The following is a 27,453-nucleotide window of genomic DNA, read 5'->3' as shown; positions in this document are numbered from 1 at the left end:
CCGTCAGATTCAGTAGTGTGTCTGAGTAGTAATCGGTGAAAGTATTCTGCCCGAACTAAATTTATTCAACAGGTTGCTGCAACCGAATGAAGTTATAAAAGTTAAATGTGGTTTATTTGTTCCTCACATAAGGATATTTTTTTATTTATCTAAATATTGTGATAAAACTTTCAAACTCAAACAACTGCTCGCGTTAGTGCTTTAAACACACAGTCCAACTATTTCTTTCTGTGTCATCCTGTCATTGTCAGGCCCCCTACCTCCCGGACTGTACCAAGAAAAAAAAAGAAAACCGTTTAGACGTGTCGCGAGTTTGGCTTTTCGCATTTCCTCGAGTGCGTTTACGAGTGTGCAAAGAAATTGCGCACTCGAACCAGTCAGTGGCCAGATATCAGTAATCAGTGCAGGCTCACATAATTAGTACAAGTGCTTAGGGAGTTAGTTATGATGTCGGACGAGATTTGCGCAGTTTGTGGTATTCCGGCTAGACGCAAGTGTGGCGGTTGTCAACAAGTGACCTACTGCGATCAGAATCACCAGCGGCAGCACTGGAAGGACACCCATCGAAGTGAATGCCGTTGTTACAAGGTGAGAACGTTGCTCCGGTACCGGTATTTATGGGGAGTTGCGGTGATTAGATAATAGGTGCTTTGGTGAAAAAAAACGTGAAGATTTTCGATTAATTGATTATGTCAATTAAAGTCAATCGCTTCACTAATTTTAGTTCACAGTTGCAAAGTTAGTTATTCCATATGTATGCATCTTACCACAAGCATGTGATTAGTGTAATGAAAACTAAAGTACACTTCCAAAGCTGTTTCAGTACGACAAGCAACGAAGTATAGCACAGTTACCACTTTCTGACCTAGTAAGAGCAACGGACCATGCAGGACATGTGGTTTGGGCTACGATCCTAAAGGATTTCGAAAATCTTTTCTCCAGACAGGTACACGTACAACTTGAATAACCAATGAAACCGCAAAATAAATTTGTCAACAGATTGACTACGTTGAAGTAAGATATATGTGGGGCTTAAACGGTTCTAGTTGGGAAAGGTAAAAGTTTATCAGTATACTTCAATCCAAAGTTTTAGATTGATTTTCGTCCGACTCAAGAGCATGGCAGCTAAACGGTAACATTTCACAGATTCATTCTGATTTTCTGAAGTAAGCAAGCAAACTGCATCCGTACATGAAAGTTTTTAGCCTCAACGAGAAATTTCGTGTTAAATGACGTTCGAGGTCGTAAGATGTTTACGTCAAAATATATGGTGCATACTCATTGGAGTTTACCCCTCACTACATTGTTTATTTTGTATTTTTGGTTGGAGTTTTCTTCACTCTAGATGATGTCGGTTGATGGTACAGCTTTCAAATGGATTGTCACACATTAAGTGGCTCATCGGAACTGCAGTCATGAACAGTGGGGGTATTAGAAGTTTAGCAGTGTTTAGAATTAAAACTTCGATGGGTTCAGCATCAAGAGAAAACGGAAACGAACACTAGATATAATTCAGAAACAAAAAGGCGGGTGGGTAATGTCAGAGACATAACTGGATGTCGTGAATACGAAAACAACTGACATGTTCCTTAACACTTCCGAATATCAATTAGTTGATCAATTGTATGAATAATGCAAGCATTCCCCTTTCACACAGCGAAAAGTGCACAAATCTAATCAAACTAATCTAGATTTGCACTAAACTGAGGATATTTACCTTCGACTTGCGAGCAAAAAATCCTAATAGTTCTTTAGAAAACTTTTAGATCAATTAGAACGGCTGATTTTGTGTGATGCTCTCCACCGTTGTCCTCTTTTTGTTGTTTTCTCACCAATGCAAACGACTGGCAGCTGTGACGTAATCGCTCTTGTCGGAAGCGAAACTAGCACTGTTCGGAACATTTTTCTCGAACGATTTGTTGTACAGCAGCAGATATTTAGTTCTCAAATGAGACAGGTTTTTCAATAGTGTACTATTGAAATACTTCAATGCTGTTGCTATACATGCTTAAGTTGAAAAATTTCGATTCTATTGGTAGTTAGATTATATAAATCCTTCCACAGATCACTGAGCTATGAGCTTTCAAAATACGAGAAAGGCAAACGCGCCTTGTGAATTATCCTCTTTGATACTCGTTTATACCAAACATTTCAGACAAGTTTTATTTTGAACTATTTGAGATTATGTCACACAACTGATGATTTTATCATAAAATTGTGATCATATTTCCGATGGCGTGTAGCAAAAATTATGTTGATTCGATAGATACAACAAGAGATATTCACGATCAAAAACTTATCACTCTCTCAGAGGGTAAATTTTTTAAAGGCACCCCATAGTAAAGTAAGTTGTATTCACGACAAAAGATTAAAAAAACAGCATTTTTTTTCAAATCTAGAAAAATCTGAAAATTATCACCATTGCCTAGTTCAAAGTTAGAAACTTTAGCAGCACAGCGATCGCAGAAGAGTTGGCTGACTTGTTCAATAGATTATGATATTCCGGTGACTAAAAGGTCAATTTAAAATTTTCGGCGATAGATTTCTCGGGCCCAATTCTGAGCGCTTGTACCCCGGTGATATGTTGATGGATTTGCTATAAGATAAAATGTGTATTAGTAGGGATGAGAGAAGATCTGTCATATGTTTTAGTAAACAATACAATATCAATAGAAAATACGGTGTACGCTTCCAGAATTCGTAAAACTACAAAAGATCTGGCACATCGAAAATATATTGACCGATTTAACTATTATAGAACCCAAAATTAACATATAGGTCGTTTGAGGAATTCTTCGAAAAAGTACGAATAAATTTCTTTAAATATATATATTGAACGAAGGAATGGTTTAGTAAAAATTTGTTTTAATCCACCTAAAGATGTAATCATGGCTTTCTCATATCAATCATACTATCATATATAATACTGTGGTATTCTTAAAAATAATGTTCTTTGATTCTTGAAAGAACAACCGAAATCGGTTTGTTTGACCGTCTGTTGGAGTAGTTTTGAGGCCGATTTAGATTTTTTTTCGTTTCTCGTTTTACGTTTTCGTGATGATATAATTATTTTTTTGCGAACTTTACCCTATAATTCAGGAATCCAAGTGAAATTCAGAAGTTTTGTATAGGACCATAACACCATTCATTTGAGTCTAAGTTTGTAAAAATCGGTTACGCCATTTCTGAGTAAAATTAGTAAACATATTTTGTTTTTTGCACATTTTACCCCGCAACTACGGAACCGGAAGTCAATCCAAACAAAATTCAGGAATTTGGTAAGAGACCACAAGGTCTTCCACAAAAAAAAAACACAAAAAACCGTTATATACACGCTATGAGATAAGAACTGATGGAAAACGATAACATTGCTGACGAGTCGCTATTTGAAAAAAAAATGGCGACGAGAGATGCGGATGAAGTGAGCTCCTCACCACCAATTGCGAAAGTTAAAATCAATGGAAGTTGCAAAATATTTTGTGCGGACTGTTTCACATGTTTTCTTCCTTGTATTATTACCATAATATTTACCGTCACTTCCTAATTATTATCGACGCTTTTCAACGGAGGATCAATAAAATTACACTATTACCGAGATTACTGGCTCACAGTTATTGATTCAAAATTTTTCGATCAAAATTTATGGAATCTTCTCTCGAATCGGTTCACTGTTTATAATTATTATTATAATACTAGCTGATTTACCCGACGTTGCCGTTTTAAACATCACACCCTTCTATTTAAAGGCTACATCCACCCCCCGTATAGTCATACCTAAGGTATGCAAAATGTTTCTATGACCTTCGTCAAGTTGTATGAATTTTTCATGCCCCCATCATTTAATTTATGGCAAGGGATCGTTATCATGAAAGAATCTAATTGTCAATTCAATCATTCGCAAACAATCTTAGCACGATGTAACAAACGACAACGGTCAACGATGCGTAAACTTTGCAGCCTCCCGCGGAATGGTAGTTCGAAGCACCTTCTTCCCCCGCAAAGATATCCACAAAGCCACCTGGAGATCACCTGATCAACATACATAAAATCAAATCGACCACGTTATCATCGACGGCGAATGTCAGCAGGTGGTCGAAGAGAAGAACGCAGCAAGGGCGAGGATGCTGAAACCCCGCACGAGAGCGAACGAGGAACGATACAGACAGGCGCGGAATAGACAGAACACGGGTTTCCGGAGGAAAAAGCGCCACCAGGAAGACCAAGATCACGATACGATGGAACAGCTGTACCGCGCAAATGACACACGGAAGTTCTATGAGAAGGCGAACCGCTCACGTAGAGGCTACACGCCACAGGCCGAAATGTGCAGAGATACCAGTGTAACCTTCTCACGAACGAACGTGAGGTGATCAACAGGTGGAAGCAGTACTATGACGAGCATCTGAATGGCGAAGCACAAGATACAGAGAACGATACAGGAATCAATCTGAGTGCACGTTCAGCCGACGACATATTCCCAGCCCCTGATCTGTCGGGGATAAGTGAGAAGATCGGCAAGCTGAGGAACAACAAAGCCGCGGGCAATGACCAGTTGCCAGGCAAGCTGCTCAAACATGGAGGAGAGGCACTGGCTAGAGCGCTGCACTAGATGATTTCTAGGATTTGGGAGGAGGAGATTCTACCGCAGGAATGGAAGGATGGAGTGGTATGTCCCGTCTATAAAAAGGGCGAGAAGCTAGACTGTTGCAATTACCGCGCAATCACATTGCTGAACGCTGCCTACAAGGTACTCTTCTAAATTCTTTGCCGTCGTCTATCACCAATAGCTAAGGAATTCGTAGTACCGTACCAAGCGGGCCACTACGGATCACATATTCCCGATAAGACAAGTACTCCAGAAGTGTCGTGAATACAACGTACCCACGCATCACCTATTCATTGACTTCAAAGCGGTATACGACACAATCGATCGAGAACAACTATGGCAGATAATGTACGAATACGGTTTCCCGGATAAACTGACGCGATTGGTCAAAGCAAAGATGGATAGGTTGATGTGCTACGTCCGAGTATCTGGGACGCTCTCGAGTCCCTTCGAATCTCGGAGAGAGCTACGGCAAGGTGATGGACTCTCTTGTATTTTGTTCAACATTGCCTTGGAAGGTGTGATTCGAAGAGCGAGAATCGACACGAGTGGCACGATCTTCCGAAAATCCGTACAACTTTTTGGCTTCGCTGACGATATTGATATTGTGACACGTAACCTTGAAAAGATGACGGAAACCAACATCGGACTGAAGGCTGAATCCAGGCGTATCGGACTTGCCATAATTGCGTCAAAAACAAAATACATGAGAGGAAGAGGCTCTAGAGAATAAACACAACGCCTCCCCCCACGAATATTGATAGACCTTGACGATATCGAGGTGATTGACGAGTTCGTGTATTTGGGCTCACTGGTGACCGCCGATAATGACACCAGCAGAGCAATTCAGAGACGTGTTTTTGGCAGGGAATCGTGCGTACTTTGGACTCAGAAAAACCCTTCGATCGAGAAAGTACGCCACCGCATGAAATTGACCATCTACAAAACGCTCATTAGACCGGTTGTTCTCTATGGCCACGAGACCTGGACTATGTTGGCAGAGGACCAACGCGCCCTCAGTGTTTTCGAAAGAAAGGTACTGAGGACCATCTATGGCGGAGTGCAGATGGAAAACGGAACATGGAGACGGCGTATGAATTACGAATTGCAACGGCTGCTAGGAGAACCACCTATCGTAAGGACAGCTAAAATCGGACGTCTACAATGGGCTGGGCATGTCATAAGGATATCGGACGACAGCCCAGTGAAAATGGTTCTTGAATCTAATAGGACTGGTACAAGAAAAAGAGGAGCGCAGCGAGCAAGGGGGATCGACCAAGTGGAGGGAGATCATAGAAGCATCCGTGCCTTGAGTGGTTGGCGACGAGCAGCTATGGACCAAGTTATGTGGAGACGTATGTCTGATACAGCAAAGAACACCCCAGGACTATAGCTGTTAGGTAATGTAAACAATCTAAGCGCTAAAACTAGAACATGTTTCGAATTTGTCACTTAAATAAGTTTTTAGTTTAGTGCATCCACCATCACCTTTACCTTTGTATTTATATTGGGAACCTTAGAATTGGTTCATTTTCAATGTAATTGTCTCAGACGTGTCTTGCATACAGCCAGGTAACTTTTCGCAGTAAAATTTTGTCAGCGCGGTATGGCATCGTTTTCACGTTGTATGCCTTCAGTCCTTGCCTATGCTTCACTTTTTGTACGTGTGATTTTGACTTCCCAACTTTGCGAGTCAACTTGCGCACAAAAAGATTGGGATTTCTCTCAATTGTAGCTACTTACTTCTTGTCCTTCTTGTCAAGCGCAGGTCAAATGCTTTGTACGCTCTAAACATCGTACTTTTCGGTAGTTTTAACTATTTGGCAAAATTATATGTCGATGAATCTAGATTTTGCTGCCGTTCTTACAAAATGCGTCATTGAAGGCGAGTGAGTGAGTGGTGGTTTCTTCTCTTCAACGGGTCTCGTTTTGTGTGTGCAGTGTATATCAAGAATGCTAAAACTGAAGAAATTGCCTGTAATTGTCACTACGCACTACCTGTCACTGACTGACTTCCATCCAATCACGCGCTGGTGCATTCTGCTCAGCACTAATGTCGTGTTCATTTTTAAATTGCACTACACCGGTGTAGCGAAAGCTGCACCTAAACCGTTCGTTTTTACCAATTGCACTACACCAGTGCTACACTTTTTCTGCACCGATATCACTGGTGTAGCACCTGTAGCACTCATCAAAAGTTTGGTGTAGCTCTGTGCAATGGAAACGTTAATTGTAGTCAATGGTTACTGTTTATGTTTTCGTCATTTTTGTTCGTTTATTCATGCCTCAGCACAGACTAACAGACAGGACACTCAAATTAGATTCTTCAATCATCTTAACGGTCATTTCGAATATTCCTTTATTTGGGACAGTACTCACATGTGTCATGATGGCGCCACGTTATCCTATCAAAAACATCATGTCTGTCATCTAGACTGTGTTTAATTTTTTCATTTACCAACAGAGTTGCCGTTCATACAGAATTACCTGTAATGTATTGATTTGTATACGTCCATGCGAATTTCATGCAGGATTCAGATTTAATACATATTGCCAAAACTATATACATAATTGTGCCTACTTCTCATCCTCCAACGCAATACAAAATCCAACCCGTTTTGTTACAATATTTACTTGCTTCTGGTCTGCCACCACTTAATTTCGAGTGAAAACTACCACCACAATAAAAAATAGTCTAGATGAACAACATTGAGTCAAATAAACGACTACCTTCCAACATCGCGAAAAAGTTAAATATATTATCAACGTAATCCAATAATTTATTGTGACGATTCAATTTCAAATATTTTGATGAAATCAGGCATCCCTGCAAGCAGCTGATCGGTGTTGACAAACGAGGGGAAACCAACTAGTAAAAAAACTTTTACATAACACAAGGGGTGTACAGATAGTAAATAGTTCGCGCAGTTCAATATAGGTGGAACTAGTGCATCACGAAAAAATATTTTCATAAGAATTTACTCATACTGTCATGTCTGTTAGTCTGTGGCCTCAGTGTAGCACAGCACCGGTGTAGTGCAAATTAAAAACGAAAACGCCATAAGAAGTCAGTTCCAGAGCAGTGGTAGAAGTTAGTCGCTCAAAGCCTACTTTTCCATATTTTCTGTCACATGCAACAAAGTTCCTGGAGCGCTACGACATCGAATTGTATAGCATCCTGAGAACCCAAACGAATTGTATTTCCGTGTGCCAATCCTTAGTCCATAAATTGTCAACTAGCTCGTTTCCTAACACTTCTGTAATGTGAGAACACTACAACATTCACAAAAAAAAAATTATTTTAGGTAAAGTTTGCTTGTACAATGGAATAATGGCTAAGCGAAATTTAACACCAATTCATTGTATTTCCAGTTCCAGTGGATGTTTTTGTTTGTACCTCATGAACAGATTGCTAATTTCATAATTCCATTGCAGTTGCTAGCAAACAAACGTGTCCTTAATTCATAATTCAACCTCCTCCGAAGGACCCATTTTGTTTCATCACTTTCTATTTACGTCAATGAACGAAAAGAACGGATCAAAAGCGTTGATTAGCATTTAATGCGCTTCACTTTATCACCAGTGTCCTAATCCGAGCCTATTTAAACATTTTCAGATTAGTAGCAATTCCCTTCTTGGCCGCCATTTGACAGCTACCCGAGCGATTCGTCGTGGAGAAATTATCTACCGAGACCCACCGCTGCTGCTCGGACCAAAAGTAGGCAGTGTGCCCGTCTGTTTGGGTTGCCACAGAAATTTGATCCCGCTGCTTCAGGATGACGGAAGAAAAAAGGTAATTAGAAAGTCCTTAACAAATTAGTAAACTTTCTTCGGACGACAGTTGACGTGTTTTTCAGACATTGTACACTTGCCGCCGCTGTACATGGCCTCTCTGCGGAGAAAGTTGCGAATCCTCCCGCCTGCATACCGAAGAGTGCCAGTTGTTTTCGTCCAAGGGATACCGGGCGCGAATTGCTTTCAATGAACTTGAACCAGAGCGACGAGATTCTTCCTACTGTGTAATTCTTCCGCTGAGGGCGATTCTATTGAAAAACAGCGATCCACAAATGTACGCAAAAATACTTACTTTTGAATCACATCTGGAAACTCGTCGTACCACTCAGCTCTATACTATAATGCAATCCAATCTGGTACCATTCGTACAGAGTGTGCTCGGGCTGCGGGATGTCCAGGGCGAGGAAATATTGGAACTTTGTGGAATTTTGGATACCAATACTTACGAGATACGGGTACCCGAAAAGGGCATTAAAATTCGTGCGCTCTTCAAGGAAGGGGCAATGCTGTCTCACAGTTGTCGGCCGAACACGAAGCATTATTTTGATGACAGTATGAACATGGTTTTGGTCGCAGCTGGTAACATTCAGAAAACACAATAATAAAAACCGCGCGATTCCATCGTATTTCGTTTCGATGGAGCCGCACGGTTGGTTAACCGAAATAATGATTGCGAACATTTGGTTTCAGTGGACATCGCGAGGAACGAAGTAATTAGTGCATCATACTCTCAACCATTGCAATCCACAATCCAACGTAGATACATTATCAAATTGGCCAAATGCTTTGAGTGCTGCTGCGAACGATGCCAGGATCCAACAGAATTCCAAACGTACATTAGTTGCATTATTTGTCCCGAATGCAGTACCACAGCGAAGGTATGCAGTACAGATTCAGGTTTACACATCAAATTATTTTCCAATTTATTATGGAAACATCCCCTCTGCCCTCTCCTCAGGTCATTGCTGTCGATCCGACAGATTTCCGGTCCGCTTGGCAGTGTCAAAACCATCGGTGCACCTACAGCGAATCCTTCCAGCAGTACGTCACACGAAACGAAGCATTTCAGGCGAAAATTGTGGCACTATCAAAAGGTTCCCCACAAGAGTACGAACTGTTCCTCGCCACACACCAGTCAATACTGCACCCGTGGAACACCTACGCACTGCAAGTGAAATATGCATTGTGTCAGCTCTATGACGGAAAGTTGGACTACATTGGCAAGCAGCAAGGTGAGACTCGATGTGATGTGATTTTGCGTTTCGGTGCTAGTTGTGCCAGTTGCAGTTGATCGAATTGATTGGTTAATTATTTAGAAGTAAATTGAGATGAGTGCACTCCATACCGACACCTGATTCCTTATTCAGATGACTAACAGCAGTACGTTGATGGCACATACGATACGAAAGGAACAAACTTACACAATTAAAATTAAAACACTACAGTTAAGTTTATTCTAGGAACGGAATTAGCTGGGATGATGATTGTTGAAACATCACTTGAAGTAAATTAAACATAACATCTTCACTTTTCACAGATTTAACCGAGGATCAACTCCACCGGCAAGTGGATCTATGTATGGGTCTTCTGGAGGTAGCTGATCGATTCGAACCTGGACAGAGCGTATTTCGAGGCAAACTACTGTTAAATTTACGCAAGGTGCTGTTGGTTTTGAAGAAACAACTTGGAGCTTTATTTGACACCGAGATGGTACCACAATCTCGAAATCAACAAATTGAATTCGGTGTTCGGAAAAAACAAAAAGACATCGCCAGGAAACAAGTGGTAAGTAGATAATTGACAGATACGCCATGAATTAATGCCGCAATGTGGTATCACTTAGAGTGACTATAATCAGAGTGGCGACAGCTGTTCGTTTGGAATGACAGCTACCAGTTCCAAACGAGCAAACGACCTGTCAATTCAATGTAAAGCTAATGGAATGTTTTGAATTGTTGCCAACATTACGGATGAGATGTCGTCACTCTGGTTATAGGCACTCTAGTATCACTTAAAGGGTGATTATCTTTTTGGCAACACTGTTTTTGACACATCACGCGTGAATCGTGTCTTGTGTTTTTGTCATACTTGTTCAGTTTGGTATGTAATTTAATCATGAATCGTCGTTTGGTCTATAATTTAATCATGAATGGACACTAAGTTGGTGGAAAATCCACTTTTTTTATCGAAAAATTTTGTTCAGCGGCGAAGCTCATTTCTGGTTGAATTGATACGTCAACAAGCGATCTGCCGCATCTGGAGTGAAGACCAGCCAGAAGCATTGCAAGAACTATCATACTGTATACGAGGTCTGTTCAAAAAGTACCCGGAATTCTCATTTTTCTAAAAAGATATTTATTTATTCGTCTACATCTATATGGTCCCCTTCAAAGTAATCCCCCTAGATATAATACACTTATGCCAGCGTTTTTTCCAGTCTTCGAAACACCCCTGATAGTCACTTTTTGTAATGCTCTGTAGCACTCTCAGCGATTCTGCCTTTATCTCTTCAATCGATGAAAAACGCTGTCCTTTCATGGGTCTCTTCAACTTTGGGAACAGGAAAAAATCACACGGAGCTATATCTGGTGAATAAGGAGGTTGGGGCATGATTAAAGTCTTGTTTTTAGCCAAAAAATCACGAATAAGCAACGATGAATTAGCAGGTGCGTTATCGTGGTGCAAAACCCATGAATTGTTTTTCCATAAATCGGGGCGTTTTTTTCGAATTGCTTCACGCAAACGTCGCATTACTTCAAGGTAATACTCCTTATTGACGGTTTGACCTTTTGGCAAGAATTCTTTAGGCACTATGCCATTATAATCAAAGAAAACAGTAAGCAAAACCTTGACATTTGATCGAACTTGACGTGCTTTTTTCACACTTGGTGACGTTGGGTCCCAAGTAACAATTCTATTGCCTTATGGTTTTGATTATAATTTATAGGAGTTTTATAATTGATTTTTCAATCACTACCTGTTTTATGACAACTATAATAAGTGTCTCTTTTAACCAGTAATATCATAGTTTTCAAAACTTCTATAAAACCCTTTACAACAGAACTAAAAATAAAACAATTTGTACTAGAATAAAACCATGGCAACACTCTTAATATTACTTTCAAACATTTTCTTTAAAACATTATTGTCCGTTAAATTCTTTCATAAATCTAGTTTTATGTGTGTGCGTGTTCATTCTATGACAATTTCACTCAGAGCAAATTTGAGGGTTTTAAAGTACATTTATGACACATTAGTTGTAGGCTATTTGATTTATTGCTTCTTAGGTTAAGTGTAATTTGCATTAAAAGAAATTTCATGGCCGCCATTATGAAGTTCTATACCGTAGCATTTATTGACATCAAATAAATTTTGAAATGCAAAAAGGAGGGAATATGAAGGACTTTCATGATTCGTTTTCAGAATGTATGTACAAGTTTTAACGCCACGAAATAGTTTTATACAAAAATGACGATGAAGCACAAAAAATAATTTTCATAAATCATGAAGACTTTCGCAAAAACCGCATTTATTTCAAGGCGATTAGTTATAATTCTTATTTTTATCCTTACATTCACGATAAAAATAAAAGCGCATGAAGTTTTTACGTTCGGAAAAGGCTTAAAACTCGTTAAAAAAAGTCTAATATATTCTTACTGATTGCATTCAAAGTAGACATGACACACACATAGTCAAGAAAAATATTATCAAAACGTCAGTTTATTCATAGCGGAATTCATTCCATCCAAATAAATTTAATGTTGATCGTAAAGCTGGTTTCAAAATTTGCTTGAATTTGGATTTTTAAAGCAGGTTTATGCTGATTCTTCATTTTGATTTATAAACCTTATGAAGAATGGTCCACTTGGCAGGAACATGCTCTTATAGAGGTTTTCAGAAGGCTTTCGTGGAGTTTAAAGTTTTATTGCAAGATTTATTATGTAGCATTGAAGACAGCTACAAGTATTTATTAATATTAAAAATGTTACTTGGGGTGCTTCCACGTGGACGATTGTCCTTTTGTTTCGACATCATAACCGTACACCCATGTTTCATCACCAGTTATGACCCTTTCAAGTAAATTTGGATCGTCGTTGACGTCGTTTAACAGCTCCTGAGCGATGGTAATGCGTTTGTTTTTTGATCAAAATTCAGCAGTTTTGGAACGAATTTTGCTGCCACTCGTTTCATGCCCAAAACATTTGAAAAAATATGATGGCATTAGCCAACTGATATGCCAACTTCATCAGTAACTTCTCTAATAGTGATTCGGCGATCATCCATAATAATTTTTTCCACTTTTCCCACATTTTCATCGATTATGGACGTGCTGGGTCGACCGGAGCGTTCGTCGTCTTCAACGTCTTCGCGGCCATCTTGGAAACGCTTATACCACTCGTAAACACTTGTTTTTTGTCGTGAATACGACTTACTTTACTATGGGGTGCCTTTTCAAAATTTACCCTCTGAGAGAGTGATAAGTTTTTGATCGTGAATATCTCTTGTTGTATCTAACGAATCAACATAATTTTTGCTACATGCCATCGGAAATATGATCACAATTTTATGATAAAATTTTCAGTTGTGTGACATAATCTCAAATAGTTCAAAATTAAACTTTTCTGAAATGTTTGGTATAAACGAGTATCAAAGAGGATAATTCATATGGCGCGTTTGCCTTTCTCGTATTTTGAAAGCTCATAGCTCAGTGATCTGTGGAAGGATTTATATAATCTAACTACCAATAGAATCGAAATTTTTCAACTTAAACGTGTATAGCAAGAGCATTGAAGTATTTCAATAGTACACTATTGAAAAACCTATCTCATTTGACCCATGTCAACACCAGCCAATCAGAACGCGTTCTGAGGAAGAGAAGAAAATAGCTGCTGCTGTACAACAAATCGTTCAAGAAAAATGTTTCCAAAAGTGGTGAATATCGTAGTGAGTTCCTCAATTTGGTCCTTCTGAATGCTAGAAACGAATCCCTACAGCATATTGATAGTCTCTTTCAATAAATTATGCAAATCCGAAATGAAATAATCGACATTGAAATTCTATATGCGGCTATTTTTATAGCCGTTAGGACCGCCCATTAGTGAAAAAGCTACAAACGAAATCACATAAAAGGAAATCTCTTAACAAAAATTGAATCAGTTTGGATTCTATCGCCACTGCGAGCAGATGTGTTTTGTGTCGTCTGCACAGCTAGTTTCGCTTTCGACAAGAGCGATTACGTCACAGCTGCCAGTCATTTCGATGGATGAAAAAGCAACGTTGGAGAGCATTATAAAAAATCAGCCGTTCTAATGGCTCTAAAATTTTTCTAAAGAACTATTAGGATTTGTTTTTCGCAAATCGCAGGTAATTATCCTCAGTTTAGTGCAAATCAAGAACAATTTGGTTAGATTTGTGCACTTTTCGCTGTGTGAAATTCACAGTAATCGAGATCAAGTGAAGCCGTTTTTTGCGAAAAATGTTCCGAGTTTAATATCGTAGAGAATTACGCAATTTGACCCTTCTGAATGTTGGAAATGAATCCCTACAGCATATTGATAGTTTTTTTTCAATAAATTATGCAAATCCGAAATGAAATAATCGACATTGAAATTCTATATGCGGCTATTTTTATAGCCGTTAGGACCGCCCATTAGTGAAAAAGCTACAAACGAAATCACACAAAAGGAAATCTCTTAACAAAAATTGAATCAGTTTGGATTCTATCGCCACTGCGAGCAGATGTGTTTTGTGTCGTCTGCACAGCTAGTTTCGCTTTCGACAAGAGCGATTACGTCACAGCTGCCAGTCATTTCGATGGATGAAAAAGCAACGTTGGAGAGCATTATAAAAAATCAGCCGTTCTAATGGCTCTAAAATTTTTCTAAAGAACTATTAGGATTTGTTTTTCGCAAATCGCAGGTAATTATCCTCAGTTTAGTGCAAATCAAGAACAATTTGGTTAGATTTGTGCACTTTTCGCTGTGTGAAATTCACAGTAATCGAGATCAAGTGAAGCCTTTTTTTGAGAAAAATGTTCCGAGTTTAATATCGTAGAGAATTCCGCAATTTGACCCTTCTGAATGCTGGAAATTAATCCCTACAGCATATTGATAGTTTTTTTCAAAAAATTTTGCAAATCCGAAATGAAATAATCGACATAAAAATTCTGTATGCGGCTATTTTTATAGCCGTTAGGACCGCCCATTAGTGGAAAAGCTACAAACGAAATCAAATAAAAGGAAATCTCTTAACAAAAATTGAATCAGTTTGGATTCTATCGCCACTGCGAGCAGATGTGTTTTGTGTCGTCTGCACAGCTAGTTTCGCTTTCGACAAGAGCGATTACGTCACAGCTGCCAGTCATTTCGATGGATGAAAAAGCAACGTTGGAGAGCATTATAAAAAATCAGCCGTTCTAATGGCTCTAAAATTTTTCTAAAGAACTATTAGGATTTGTTTTTCGCAAATCGCAGGTAATTATCCTCAGTTTAGTGCAAATCAAGAACAATTTGGTTAGATTTGTGCACTTTTCGCTGTGTGAAATTCACAGTAATCGAGATCAAGTGAAGCCTTTTTTTGCGAAAAATGTTCCGAGTTTAATATCGTAGAGAATTACGCAATTTGACCCTTCTGAATGCTGGAAATGAATCCCTACAGCATATTGATAGTTTTTTTTCAATAAATTATGCAAATCCGAAATGAAATAATCGACATAAAAATTCTGTATGCGGCTATTTTTATAGCCGTTAGGACCGCCCATTAGTGAAAAAGCTACAAACGAAATCACATAAAGGAAACTCTTAACAAAAATTGAATCAGTTTGGATTCTATCGCCACTGCGAGCAGATGTGTTTTGTGTCGTCTGCACAGCTAGTTTCGCTTTCGACAAGAGCGATTACGTCACAGCTGCCAGTCATTTCGATGGATGAAAAAGCAACGTTGGAGAGCATTATAAAAAATCAGCCGTTCTAATGGCTCTAAAATTTTTCTAAAGAACTATTAGGATTTGTTTTTCGCAAACCGCAGGTAATTATCCTCAGTTTAGTGCAAATCAAGAACAATTTGGTTAGATTTGTGCACTTTTCGCTGTGTGAAATTCACAGTAATCGAGATCAAGTGAAGCTTTTTTTTGCGAAAAATGTTCCGAGTTTAATATCGTAGAGAATTACGCAATTTGTCCCTTCTGAATGCTGGAAATGAATCCCTACAGCATATTGATAGTTTTTTTTTTCAATAAATTTGCAAATGCGAAATAAAATAATCGACATTAATATTCTGTATGCGACTATTTTTATAGCCGTTAGGACCGCCCATTAGTGAAAATGCTACAAACGAAATCACGTAAAAGAAAGCTCCTAACAAAAATCTAATCAGTTTGGATTCTATCGCCAATGCGAGCAGATGTATTTTGTGCCGTTTGCAAAGCTAGTTTCGCTTCCGATAAGAGTGATTACGTCACAGCTGCCAGTCATTTCGATGGATGAATAAGCATCGTTGGAAAGCATTATAAAAAATCAGCCGTTCTAATGGCTCTAAAAGTTTTCTGAAGAACTATTAGGATGTGTTGTTCGCAAATCGAAAGAAAATATCCTCAGTTTAGTGCAAATGTAGAACAGTTTGGTTAGATTCTTGCACTTTTCGCTGTGTGAAATTCACAGTAATCGAGATCAAGTGAAGCCTTCTTTGTTTTTGCGAAAAATGTGGAAAAGGGGAATGCTTGCATAATTCATACAATTGATCAACTATTTGATATTCGGAAGTGTTAAGGAACATGTCATTTGTTTTCGTATTCACGACATCCAGTTATGTCTCTGACATTACCCACCCGCCTTTTTTTCATAGCAGACTCCCGTAGGCTCTCTGTAACATTTCGCACACTTGGTTACACTTTATTTCATTTTTCACGCAAAATTTAATACAAATTCTTTGACTCTTCAATTCTTCCATTGTTTAAACTAACAAAAATCGCCGACTTCAAAAAAACACGTCTACACCAGCCGCTACAAGACAGAATGTAAACAATGAATACAGCTGAAAATTTCACCATACATTAGGGACATATGTACCAACACAATAAAAAAAAATTTTTGACCACCGGACTCCCAGACGCGCGCAATTAAAAAATTCCGGGAACTTTTTGAACAGACCTCGTATTAAAAAAAGGCGGGTGGGTAATGTCAGAGACATAACTGGATGTCGTGAATACGAAAACAAATGACATGTTCCTTAACACTTCCGAATATCAAATAGTTGATCAATTGTATGAATTATGCAAGCATTCCCCTTTTCCACATTTTTCGCAAAAACAAAGAAGGCTTCACTTGATCTCGATTACTGTGAATTTCACACAGCGAAAAGTGCAAGAATCTAACCAAACTGTTCTACATTTGCACTAAACTGAGGATATTTTCTTTCGATTTGCGAACAACACATCCTAATAGTTCTTCAGAAAACTTTTAGAGCCATTAGAACGGCTGATTTTTTATAATGCTTTCCAACGATGCTTATTCATCCATCGAAATGACTGGCAGCTGTGACGTAATCACTCTTATCGGAAGCGAAACTAGCTTTGCAAACGGCACAAAATACATCTGCTCGCATTGGCGATAGAATCCAAACTGATTAGATTTTTGTTAGGAGCTTTCTTTTACGTGATTTCGTTTGTAGCATTTTCACTAATGGGCGGTCCTAACGGCTATAAAAATAGTCGCATACAGAATATTAATGTCGAATATTTTATTTCGCATTTGCAAATTTATTGAAAAAAAAAACTATCAATATGCTGTAGGGATTCATTTCCAGCATTCAGAAGGGACAAATTGCGTAATTCTCTACGATATTAAACTCGGAACATTTTTCGCAAAAAAAAGCTTCACTTGATCTCGATTACTGTGAATTTCACACAGCGAAAAGTGCACAAATCTAACCAAATTGTTCTTGATTTGCACTAAACTGAGGATAATTACCTGCGGTTTGCGAAAAACAAATCCTAATAGTTCTTTAGAAAAATTTTAGAGCCATTAGAACGGCTGATTTTTTATAATGCTCTCCAACGTTGCTTTTTCATCCATCGAAATGACTGGCAGCTGTGACGTAATCGCTCTTGTCGAAAGCGAAACTAGCTGTACAGACGACACAAAACACATCTGCTCGCAGTGGCGATAGAATCCAAACTGATTCAATTTTTGTTAAGAGTTTCCTTTATGTGATTTCGTTTGTAGCTTTTTCACTAATGGGCGGTCCTAACGGCTATAAAAATAGCCGCATACAGAATTTTTATGTCGATTATTTCATTTCGGATTTGCATAATTTATTGAAAAAAAACTATCAATATGCTGTAGGGATTCATTTCCAGCATTCAGAAGGGTCAAATTGCGTAATTCTCTACGATATTAAACTCGGAACATTTTTCGCAAAAAAAGGCTTCACTTGATCTCGATTACTGTGAATTTCAAACAGCGAAAAGTGCACAAATCTAACCAAATTGTTCTTGATTTGCACTAAACTGAGGATAATTACCTGCGATTTGCGAAAAACAAATCCTAATAGTTCTTTAGAAAAATTTTAGAGCCATTAGAACGGCTGATTTTTTATAATGCTCTCCAACGTTGCTTTTTCATCCATCGAAATGACTGGCAGCTGTGACGTAATCGCTCTTGTCGAAAGCGAAACTAGCTGTGCAGACGACACAAAACACATCTGCTCGCAGTGGCGATAGAATCCAAACTGATTCAATTTTTGTTAAGAGATTTCCTTTTATTTGATTTCGTTTGTAGCTTTTCCACTAATGGGCGGTCCTAACGGCTATAAAAATAGCCGCATACAGAATTTTTATGTCGATTATTTCATTTCGGATTTGCATAATTTATTGAAAAAAAACTATCAATATGCTGTAGGGATTCATTTCCAGCATTCAGAAGGGTCAAATTGCGTAATTCTCTACGATATTAAACTCGGAACATTTTTCGCAAAAAAAGGCTTCACTTGATCTCGATTACTGTGAATTTCAAACAGCGAAAAGTGCACAAATCTAACCAAATTGTTCTTGATTTGCACTAAACTGAGGATAATTACCTGCGATTTGCGAAAAACAAATCCTAATAGTTCTTTAGAAAAATTTTAGAGCCATTAGAACGGCTGATTTTTTATAATGCTCTCCAACGTTGCTTTTTCATCCATCGAAATGACTGGCAGCTGTGACGTAATCGCTCTTGTCGAAAGCGAAACTAGCTGTGCAGACGACACAAAACACATCTGCTCGCAGTGGCGATAGAATCCAAACTGATTCAATTTTTGTTAAGAGATTTCCTTTTGTGTGATTTCGTTTGTAGCTTTTTCACTAATGGGCGGTCCTAACGGCTATAAAAATAGCCGCATATAGAATTTCAATGTCGATTATTTCATTTCGGATTTGCATAATTTATTGAAAAAAAACTATCAATATGCTGTAGGGATTCATTTCCAACATTCAGAAGGGTCAAATTGCGTAATTCTCTACGATATTAAACTCGGAACATTTTTCGCAAAAAAAGGCTTCACTTGATCTCGATTACTGTGAATTTCACACAGCGAAAAGTGCACAAATCTAACCAAATTGTTCTTGATTTGCACTAAACTGAGGATAATTACCTGCGATTTGCGAAAAACAAATCCTAATAGTTCTTTAGAAAAATTTTAGAGCCATTAGAACGGCTGATTTTTTATAATGCTCTCCAACGTTGCTTTTTCATCCATCGAAATGACTGGCAGCTGTGACGTAATCGCTCTTGTCGAAAGCGAAACTAGCTGTGCAGACGACACAAAACACATCTGCTCGCAGTGGCGATAGAATCCAAACTGATTCAATTTTTGTTAAGAGATTTCCTTTTATGTGATTTCGTTTGTAGCTTTTTCACTAATGGGCGGTCCTAACGGCTATAAAAATAGCCGCATATAGAATTTCAATGTCGATTATTTCATTTCGGATTTGCATAATTTATTGAAAGAGACTATCAATATGCTGTAGGGATTCGTTTCTAGCATTCAGAAGGACCAAATTGAGGAACTCACTACGATATTCACCACTTTTGGAAACATTTTTCTTGAACGATTTGTTGTACAGCAGCAGCTATTTTCTTCTCTTCCTCAGAACGCGTTCTGATTGGCTGGTGTTGACATGGGTCAAATGAGATAGGTTTTTCAATAGTGTACTATTGAAATACTTCAATGCTCTTGCTATACACGTTTAAGTTGAAAAATTTCGATTCTATTGGTAGTTAGATTATATAAATCCTTCCACAGATCACTGAGCTATGAGCTTTCAAAATACGAGAAAGGCAAACGCGCCATATGAATTATCCTCTTTGATACTCGTTTATACCAAACATTTCAGAAAAGTTTAATTTTGAACTATTTGAGATTATGTCACACAACTGAAAATTTTATCATAAAATTGTGATCATATTTCCGATGGCATGTAGCAAAAATTATGTTGATTCGTTAGATACAACAAGAGATATTCACGATCAAAAACTTATCACTCTCTCAGAGGGTAAATTTTGAAAAGGCACCCCATAGTAAAGTAAGTCGTATTCACGACAAAAAGTCACTGTTTGGTGTGGATTATGGGCCGGTAGAATACCGGCCAATATGTTGGAGAGCGTGCCAAAATTGAACCCTGCACATGGGCTATCTAAAGCGGAGCCGCGGCCCACATTTGCATGAAATCATCTTCATTAAATTATATTGATCGTTCCATTTAAGATTTCAACAGTTTCCTAAATTTTTTGATGTTTGTTTTGTAAATCAAATCCTATACCTCTTAAAAAATCACCCTTTAAAACAACTTTCGGTTTAAGTAAAAAAATCAATTATAAGAGTATTTGGTTATAAATTGAATGACTAAATTGACAACATTCACAAATGTGTCTCCCTCATATTTGTCAATTAACAACAGGCCCGTGCGCAGGAATCATCCATGGGGGGGGGGGGAGGTTTCAAGGGGAGAGGGGGGTGTCCAAAAGGCGAAAAGGGGCCTCATCCACTATATTGATAATGTAAAACGAATTCTGACAGGCTCGTGCGCAGAAATCATTAAAGAGGGGGGGCTCAAATTATGTCAGTTTATAAATTGATAAAAAATTGAACTTTTTTGTTCAATTGAAGGCATTCTATTGTATACTAAAGTGGTTCAGTTACAATTCGTCAAGTTATTTGCACTTTAATATTATAAGTACTCCATTGTTCATGAAATTTAATTAAAAAAAATTCTTCATGGGGGGAGTTAAAACCCCCAAAACCCCCCCCTGCGCACGGGCCTGATTAACAATATTCATGTTTTATAACCATCCACAATTAGTGCTTGTTTGACTAGCGAACAAAACGTGTCGTAAGCCCACAGCACTCAATCAGTGGAAAAATATTTCGTCGATTTTGCACGATACGCTTTGTGCGATGATTCGTTCAATTCATATGTTTGGAATTTTGATCGCCATATTTTGTGCACTAAATTTAACCTTAATGCTCGTTCATACCAAATATTTTGGAAAATTTCAACTTTAAGTTATTTTTGGATGTCTTACAATTTATCATAAGTTGCTGAACATATTTTTGATGGTATGAAATTTCTCATTTTCGCACATAGATAATCGTGGTGATTGTGTGACTTTTGCTTGAAATTCAGTTGCAGAATTCAGGCTCGGACTCAAGATCAAGTCATCAGATCAAAGAAATTGATTCTAAAATTATGAAACTGAACGCATTTTTTAGACTCTAAGTTCCGGATTTAGTTCTAGAACTGAGTTCTAAACTTAAATTCCAAACCTTAATAAACGAACTAAATCCATGTTCCGAATTTAGTTCCAGCATGCATGCTATTAACTTCTGGAAATGAGTGTGAATTCCGGAATTAAATTCTGGTTCAGAAGTCAGTTCTAAAGGTCAGGTTTTGAGTTCAGATTTAACATTTAGTACCAGAATTCAGATGAAACATTCATTATTCATTCTATTATTTTATTCATGAATTCAGAAGTTGAAATCCTAAATCAGAGTTCTGTATTCGAGTCCCGAACATAATTTAAGAAACTAAATTCAGTTCCAAAATCTAGTGAAGAAACCTGTTCCAGAATACTGAATTGGGATTCTGTTCCACAGTCAGTTTTTAATTCGGAACCTGTAATCTGGAACTGAATTCCGAAACTAAATTCTTAATCTGAAATTAAGTTCAGAATTTAGTTCTAGAATTCAATTAAAAAATCAGTTACTTGCCATTGCTGGTTAAAATCGACTGCTCGCCACGATGTCCGAAAGACGAATGAGAACGCGACCTGAGCGTTTGAGGTACTAAACTACGCAAGAAATTATTGCTACTGTTTATGGAAGGTCCTCACCTAGGTGTCCAGTTACGTCCAATGCACAAGAAGAAATTAAAGAGTTATTAACAGAAGAGAAAACGAAAAATGACGCCATTTTTTACCGGCAAATTGATCTGAAATTTGAACGATCACACATTGATCGGGATGCGGGTAAAAGTATTTTTAGTGGGCTTTTCGTCTGCAATTCGGCTTCAACTGTTCTCTTCCTGTCAGTTGATCAGACAATGCGAGGTTCCGAACATTTCTAAGTTCTCGCAGATGATCAGTTTGGGCGAACATTACTCGTCTTTCACCCCGAGTTTTATAATTGCTTTGCCAGTGCAATGCATTATACACCTTTTAAGCAGAAGAATAAAATTTTTTTTTTGTATTCTCCGGTGAGATTTAGTACTAATAGTTAGTCATTTTATAAGATATTACATCGAAACGACCGAAACCCAATAGAACATTTGAAAGTTCTCAAAATGTGGACTCTCCCGACGAAATAATATGTATCGAGTTTGTCCAACGGAGAAGTAGGGAAGATAAATGTCAAATTCGTGCGCGCTAAAATAGCAACACTGCGCACCCATACAATTGACATGATGTGTTCATTGAGCTGAACTGAAAACTGATTTCTCTCTAAGCTCAGTTCAGAGTAGTTTCACTTATGATCACAGTTTCGATTCAGTACACTTTCAAACTGGGAAGTTCGGTTGGGTATGAATTGCGGAATAATTAGCTGGTATTTCTGCTTGGATCACAAGAGAGGTAAATCAACTATGGTCTATTTTTGTATAAGAAAAACACACACTCAGAAAAATCTTCACTTCAATGCTACGTGAAAACGTATGTGATTTTCATCCATATAACTTTTCTTGTAATACTTATGTGAAGTATAAGTGACACAGAATGAACTCATAAACTCTTAGTCCACATTTGTATCACGTAATCCCTACGTGACTCTTTCTGTAGATTCTATAGAATAATTTTGTGAAATTTACACGAAGTTCATTTAAATTGTACTGTAAATTTACTTTCATCTGAACTTACTTTTTACCAGAATTTTTTGTAATAGTTACAATGTTTTCTTGTAATTGTTACTAAATTCTATTTTAAATCTTTATAATGCACATGGGTATTAAAAATTAGTAAATTACATATGTGCTTTCGTTAATCCACTGTTAGAATTATTTCAAATTAGTATGATTCTACGGGTTGAGATGCATGTATTGCGATTGACGACAATTTTCGATGTACAGTTTCCTTAGAAGATTGATGTACTGGAACACAATCTAGGGAATTTGTCTTTTGAACTGTAGAAAAGAAAAATTGAGTTGTGTTTCAATTTTGTAATTTTGGTATACAGAATTCGCGTAATACCGATTGGTCAAATAAGTTGTTGAGGTGTTGGTTTCGTAGAGTCATTTAGTAAACTCAATAACACTTGCTAAATTTGCTTATAAACTATACTTCTGCTAGGTACTAATATTGCATGGGTCTCCCGCAAGGCTCATGCCTCAGTCCGCTCCTCTATAATTTTTACGTGAATGACATTGACAGCTGTCTAGTAACCCCATGTACACTAAGACAATTGGCAGATGATGGCGTAGTTTCAGTTTCTGGACCCAAAGCTATTGATCTGCATAAACCATTGCAAGATACCTTAGATAACTTGTCCGATTGGGCTGTTCATCTTGGTATCGAATTCTCTGCGGAGAAAACAGAGTTAGTCGTCTTTTCAAGAAAGCATGATCCCGCGCAGCTTCAGCTCCATATGATGGGAAGAATGATCCAACAGGTTTTAACTTTTAAATACCTCGGGGTGTGGTTCGATTCCAAATGCACGTGGGGAGGACACATTAGGTTTCTGATAACAAAATGCCAACAAAGAGTAAATTTTCTTCGAACAATAACAGGATCTTGGTGGGGTGCTCATCCGGAAGATCTAATAAAATTGTATCAGACAACGATACTTTCAGTGATGGAATATGGATGCGTTTGCTTTCGTTCCGCTGCAAACTCTCATATTATCAAACTGGAGCGAATTCAGTATCGTTGTTTGCGAATTGCTTTAGGGTGCATGCATTCGACACATACAATGAGTCTTGAAGTTCTGGCGGGAGTTCTTCCATTAAAAGATCGATTTTGGGAGCTTTCATCACGCCTGCTAATAAGATGTGAGGTGCTGAATCCCATGGTAATTAATAATTTCGAACGACTAGTCGAGCTTCGATCTCAAACAAAATTCATGACAGTATATTTTAACCATATGTCACAGGAAATCAACCCTTCAAGATATATTCCTATCCGTGTCAGCCTCCTAAATGTCCATGACTCAACTTTATTTTTCGATACATCCATGCAGCGCGAAGTGCGTGGAATCCCGGATCATCTACGTTCGACGGAAATCCCAAAAATATTTTCAAGTAAGTTCAGGCATATTGACTCTGAGAAAATGTTTTACACGGACGGATCGCGAATTGAAGAAGCGACAGGGTTTGGTATGTTCAACAATAATGTTTCGGCCTCATTTAGGCTTCAAGAACCTGCATCTGTTTATATAGCAGAGCTAGCAGCAGTTCATTATAGTTTGAGTGTAATCGTCACATTAATTCCAAACCATTATTTCCTCTTCACAGATAGTCTGAGTGCAATTGAAGCCATTCGCTCAAACATGACTGGCAAGACTGAACCGTTTTTCCTGGGCAAAATAAAACAGTGCCTGAACGACATATTGAACAATAATTATCTAATCACTATAGTCTGGGTCCCGGCTCATTGCTCCATTCCTGGCAATGAAAGAGCCGATATTTTAGCCAAACGTGGTGCTATTGAGGGTGAAATTTATGAGAGACCAATTGCTTTCAACGAATTCTATAGCTCGTCTCGCCAAAGAACACTTGCCAGCTGGCAAGCTTCTTGGGATAAAGATGATCTGGGTCGGTGGATGCACTCAATTATTCCGAAAATATCGACAAAGGCATGGTTCAGGGGACTGGATGTGAGTAGAGATTTCATTCGTGTGATGTCCAGACTCATGTCCAATCACTACACGTTAGATGTACATCTCCTTCGAATTGGGCTCTCCGAGACTAATCATTGTGCTTGTGGCGAAGGTTATCGAGATATTGATCATGTCGTTTGGACATGCGTGGAGTATCGTGATGTCAGATCTCAACTAATAAATTCTTTGCGTACCCAAGGTAGACTATCCAATATCCCAGTTCGAGACATTCTTGCTTGTCGTGACCTTTCATACATGAAACTTATTTATCATTTCATAAAGAAAACTGGAGTTTCAATTTAATAAAGGCCCCTTTCAAGACTTAGTTCTGATCCCAGCTGCGTCCATGAGTTCAACCAATAGCTAAATTAGAATAAAAATAATGTAATGATACAAACAAACTCGAAACAGTTTATGAAATTATTAACAAAATGTCTGAAAATAACAGCTTATTTTATAATTTATAGAAGTTAATCGTTTGGTTCAAATAATATTTCCGAGTAGATTTCATAATTAATGACGAATTACCTAAGTTGATATTTAAGTAATAAGAGAATATGTTTTAATAAATGCAAAACGTTGTGACTATGTTAGAATTAAATTAGGATAAGAATATTATGTAAAAGTGATGCTACGGCGAAGAAAAACTTATGTAAACTGCCTTAAGAAATAAACGTATTTATGAAAAAAGGTACTAATATTAGATCTGAAAGTATAATATACATTAGCTAGACTTTATAAGTGTCGATGAAACTAATGAGCAAATATTTACCTTAAAATCACTGTGATAAATACAGTTGAAGGGTCAAAAAAGAGTTTGCATCCGAGCACAAAATGAACATATGGTTGACATAATGAATTCAAGTAAGTACGTGACACATAAAAAATATGTGACAACAGCAATAATTCTGACATTTAATCATGATCCGATGGTTGTTAAGAACATCACGTAAACTCCGATGCCAAAGCCGTTTTTGGCATCTATGTGATTTTTTACATAAAATTGTGGATTTTTTTGAGTGCAGAGACGACAGGCAGAGATGCCACTTTGGCAGGTTGTTGACTTATGCAGACAGATATTATTTGACATCCTTGGATAATTTACATCACGCGTTCACAAATTTGATAGTATATTCATTGTGAGGTATTATCGCAATAGCTTAAAAAAAGTTTGTTCAATCAATATTATGAAAATTCTTGAGTCTATACAGATCGATTCAAACAGATTAGCAAACAGTTTACTTTATATTCGATATTAATATAGTTGCTGCGGCATCCAAAAATCTTATCGAAAAAAATCTAATCAAAACTGATTATTCTGTTTACTTTCCGTAGTGCACTCAACCCTCCCTTACCTACAACCGGCAGCTGGTAGAAGTCGAAAAGGAGCTCGAAGAAATGATGAAATCGGATCCCGAACTTGGAAAGCAGTACAAAAGCAGTAGTCAGCAATGAAGTCCAGGAAATCGCTAGAAATTCGAGCATTTTCTCTCAATCCTCGGGTTGCTTCAGCTTATGGAGCTCCATTTTTGAAGACTTAGAGCCGGAGAAGTGTGTAAACGAGAAAAAAGTTTTTCCACACTTTCTCGGCATTTGCAACAACTTGCTCAGTGTTATGGTTTTATTTCTTAAATAAATTGAACAGTAATTGTGTGCTCATACCTAAATAATGTATATGACCTTTACCGAACATCTAAAACTTATCATTTAAAATTCTTTTGCCAAATTTTCATCAGTCGAAAAAAAACATCGTTTTAATTATGCATTTCATTTAATATTTAACTAATTATGTGACTTATTGCCACACATGCTTTTTTACAGAACTATGTAAATAAAAATTCAAATTTTATAGTAAATGTGAAAAGTCACCGTCACCGTCAACATTAATTACATGCATTCTTATGGAGACATTCACACGTAACGTCACCGTCACGGAACGTCTTGACGGACGGAGCGTGTGAACGTTCCGGTAAAGGAAGTATTAAATTAATTTTAACGGTACCTGACGTAACGGGTCGAGACGGATCGTCTGAATCGTGCATTAGTGTGATATCCTGAGTTATTCGATAGCTACCACAAGTTGAGTATGATTGTGTCAGCGTGCAGGCTAGGCAGAAGTTGGAGATGATCAAGAGACAGTGAGTGAGTGTTTACATGTGTTCCATTAAATTAATATACAGTATGAGTATTTTAAATAAAATAATTACATGAAGAAGTCGAAAAACTTGAAAAAATTGAAATGAGTTTTCTTTCAATTGAAAGCTTGTTGTAGGTAGTGTTGCCAAAAATACGCAGTTGATTGAGCCGAGTTATGCTCATGGCCATTGCAATGCGTTAAGGAGAAAGTCTCTTTGCAAGCGTATGAGTAATGTCAACAATGTGTGCGTAAAAACAAATTCCGACGCTTCTTTTCCTGATTTTGATCAATAAATCTTCCATAAGGTTGCAAAATAAACCAATTAGTTCATTCTGCTTAAAATTGCAATTCAAGAAAAGCGAAAATCTTAGTCTAAAACTTTTCCGTTTTCCACTTGTGCGCGGCAGGCAGATTTCCCCCCAGACGGCTGGCTATGTCTGCCAGCCATCTGGCAGAATTCCGGCAAAAGTCTGGCAACAATGCAACAACCGTTTCCGGCAGAGAATTTCGCCTAGCGGTTATTAACGGTTCTTTTCTGTCGGATTCTTGCCATACAAGATTGGCAGAACCGTTTTGA

The 27,453-nt window shown here is 37.9% G+C and overlaps 1 protein-coding gene across 1 annotated transcript; it reads left to right on the top strand.

The window, feature by feature from the left end:
• The first annotated feature begins 105 nt into the window (after positions 1-105).
• Positions 106-26,400, top strand: LOC131425664 (SET domain-containing protein SmydA-8). Its single transcript, XM_058587720.1, has 7 exons — positions 106-588; positions 8,223-8,399; positions 8,464-8,980; positions 9,092-9,279; positions 9,360-9,633; positions 9,939-10,186; positions 26,075-26,400. Exons 1-7 carry the CDS (start codon positions 445-447, stop codon positions 26,192-26,194), a joined length of 1,668 nt encoding a protein of 555 aa, XP_058443703.1. The 5' UTR covers positions 106-444; the 3' UTR covers positions 26,195-26,400.
• The last annotated feature ends 1,053 nt before the right edge of the window (positions 26,401-27,453 follow it).

This window comes from Malaya genurostris, chromosome 1 (assembly GCF_030247185.1).
Source record: "Malaya genurostris strain Urasoe2022 chromosome 1, Malgen_1.1, whole genome shotgun sequence".
NCBI lineage: Eukaryota > Metazoa > Arthropoda > Insecta > Diptera > Culicidae > Malaya > Malaya genurostris.
The sequence above is the reverse complement of the archived record's forward strand: the minus strand, read 5'-3'. Positions and strand labels throughout refer to the sequence as shown.

Coding starts and splice junctions, on each gene's coding strand:
- LOC131425664 (XM_058587720.1), top strand. CDS start 445: ATGATGTCGGACGAGATTTGCGCAGTTTGTGGTATTCCGGCTAGACGC. Junction 589..8,222: donor GTGAATGCCGTTGTTACAAG/GTGAGAACGTTG, acceptor AAACATTTTCAG/ATTAGTAGCAATTCCCTTCT. Junction 9,280..9,359: donor AATGCAGTACCACAGCGAAG/GTATGCAGTACA, acceptor CCCTCTCCTCAG/GTCATTGCTGTCGATCCGAC.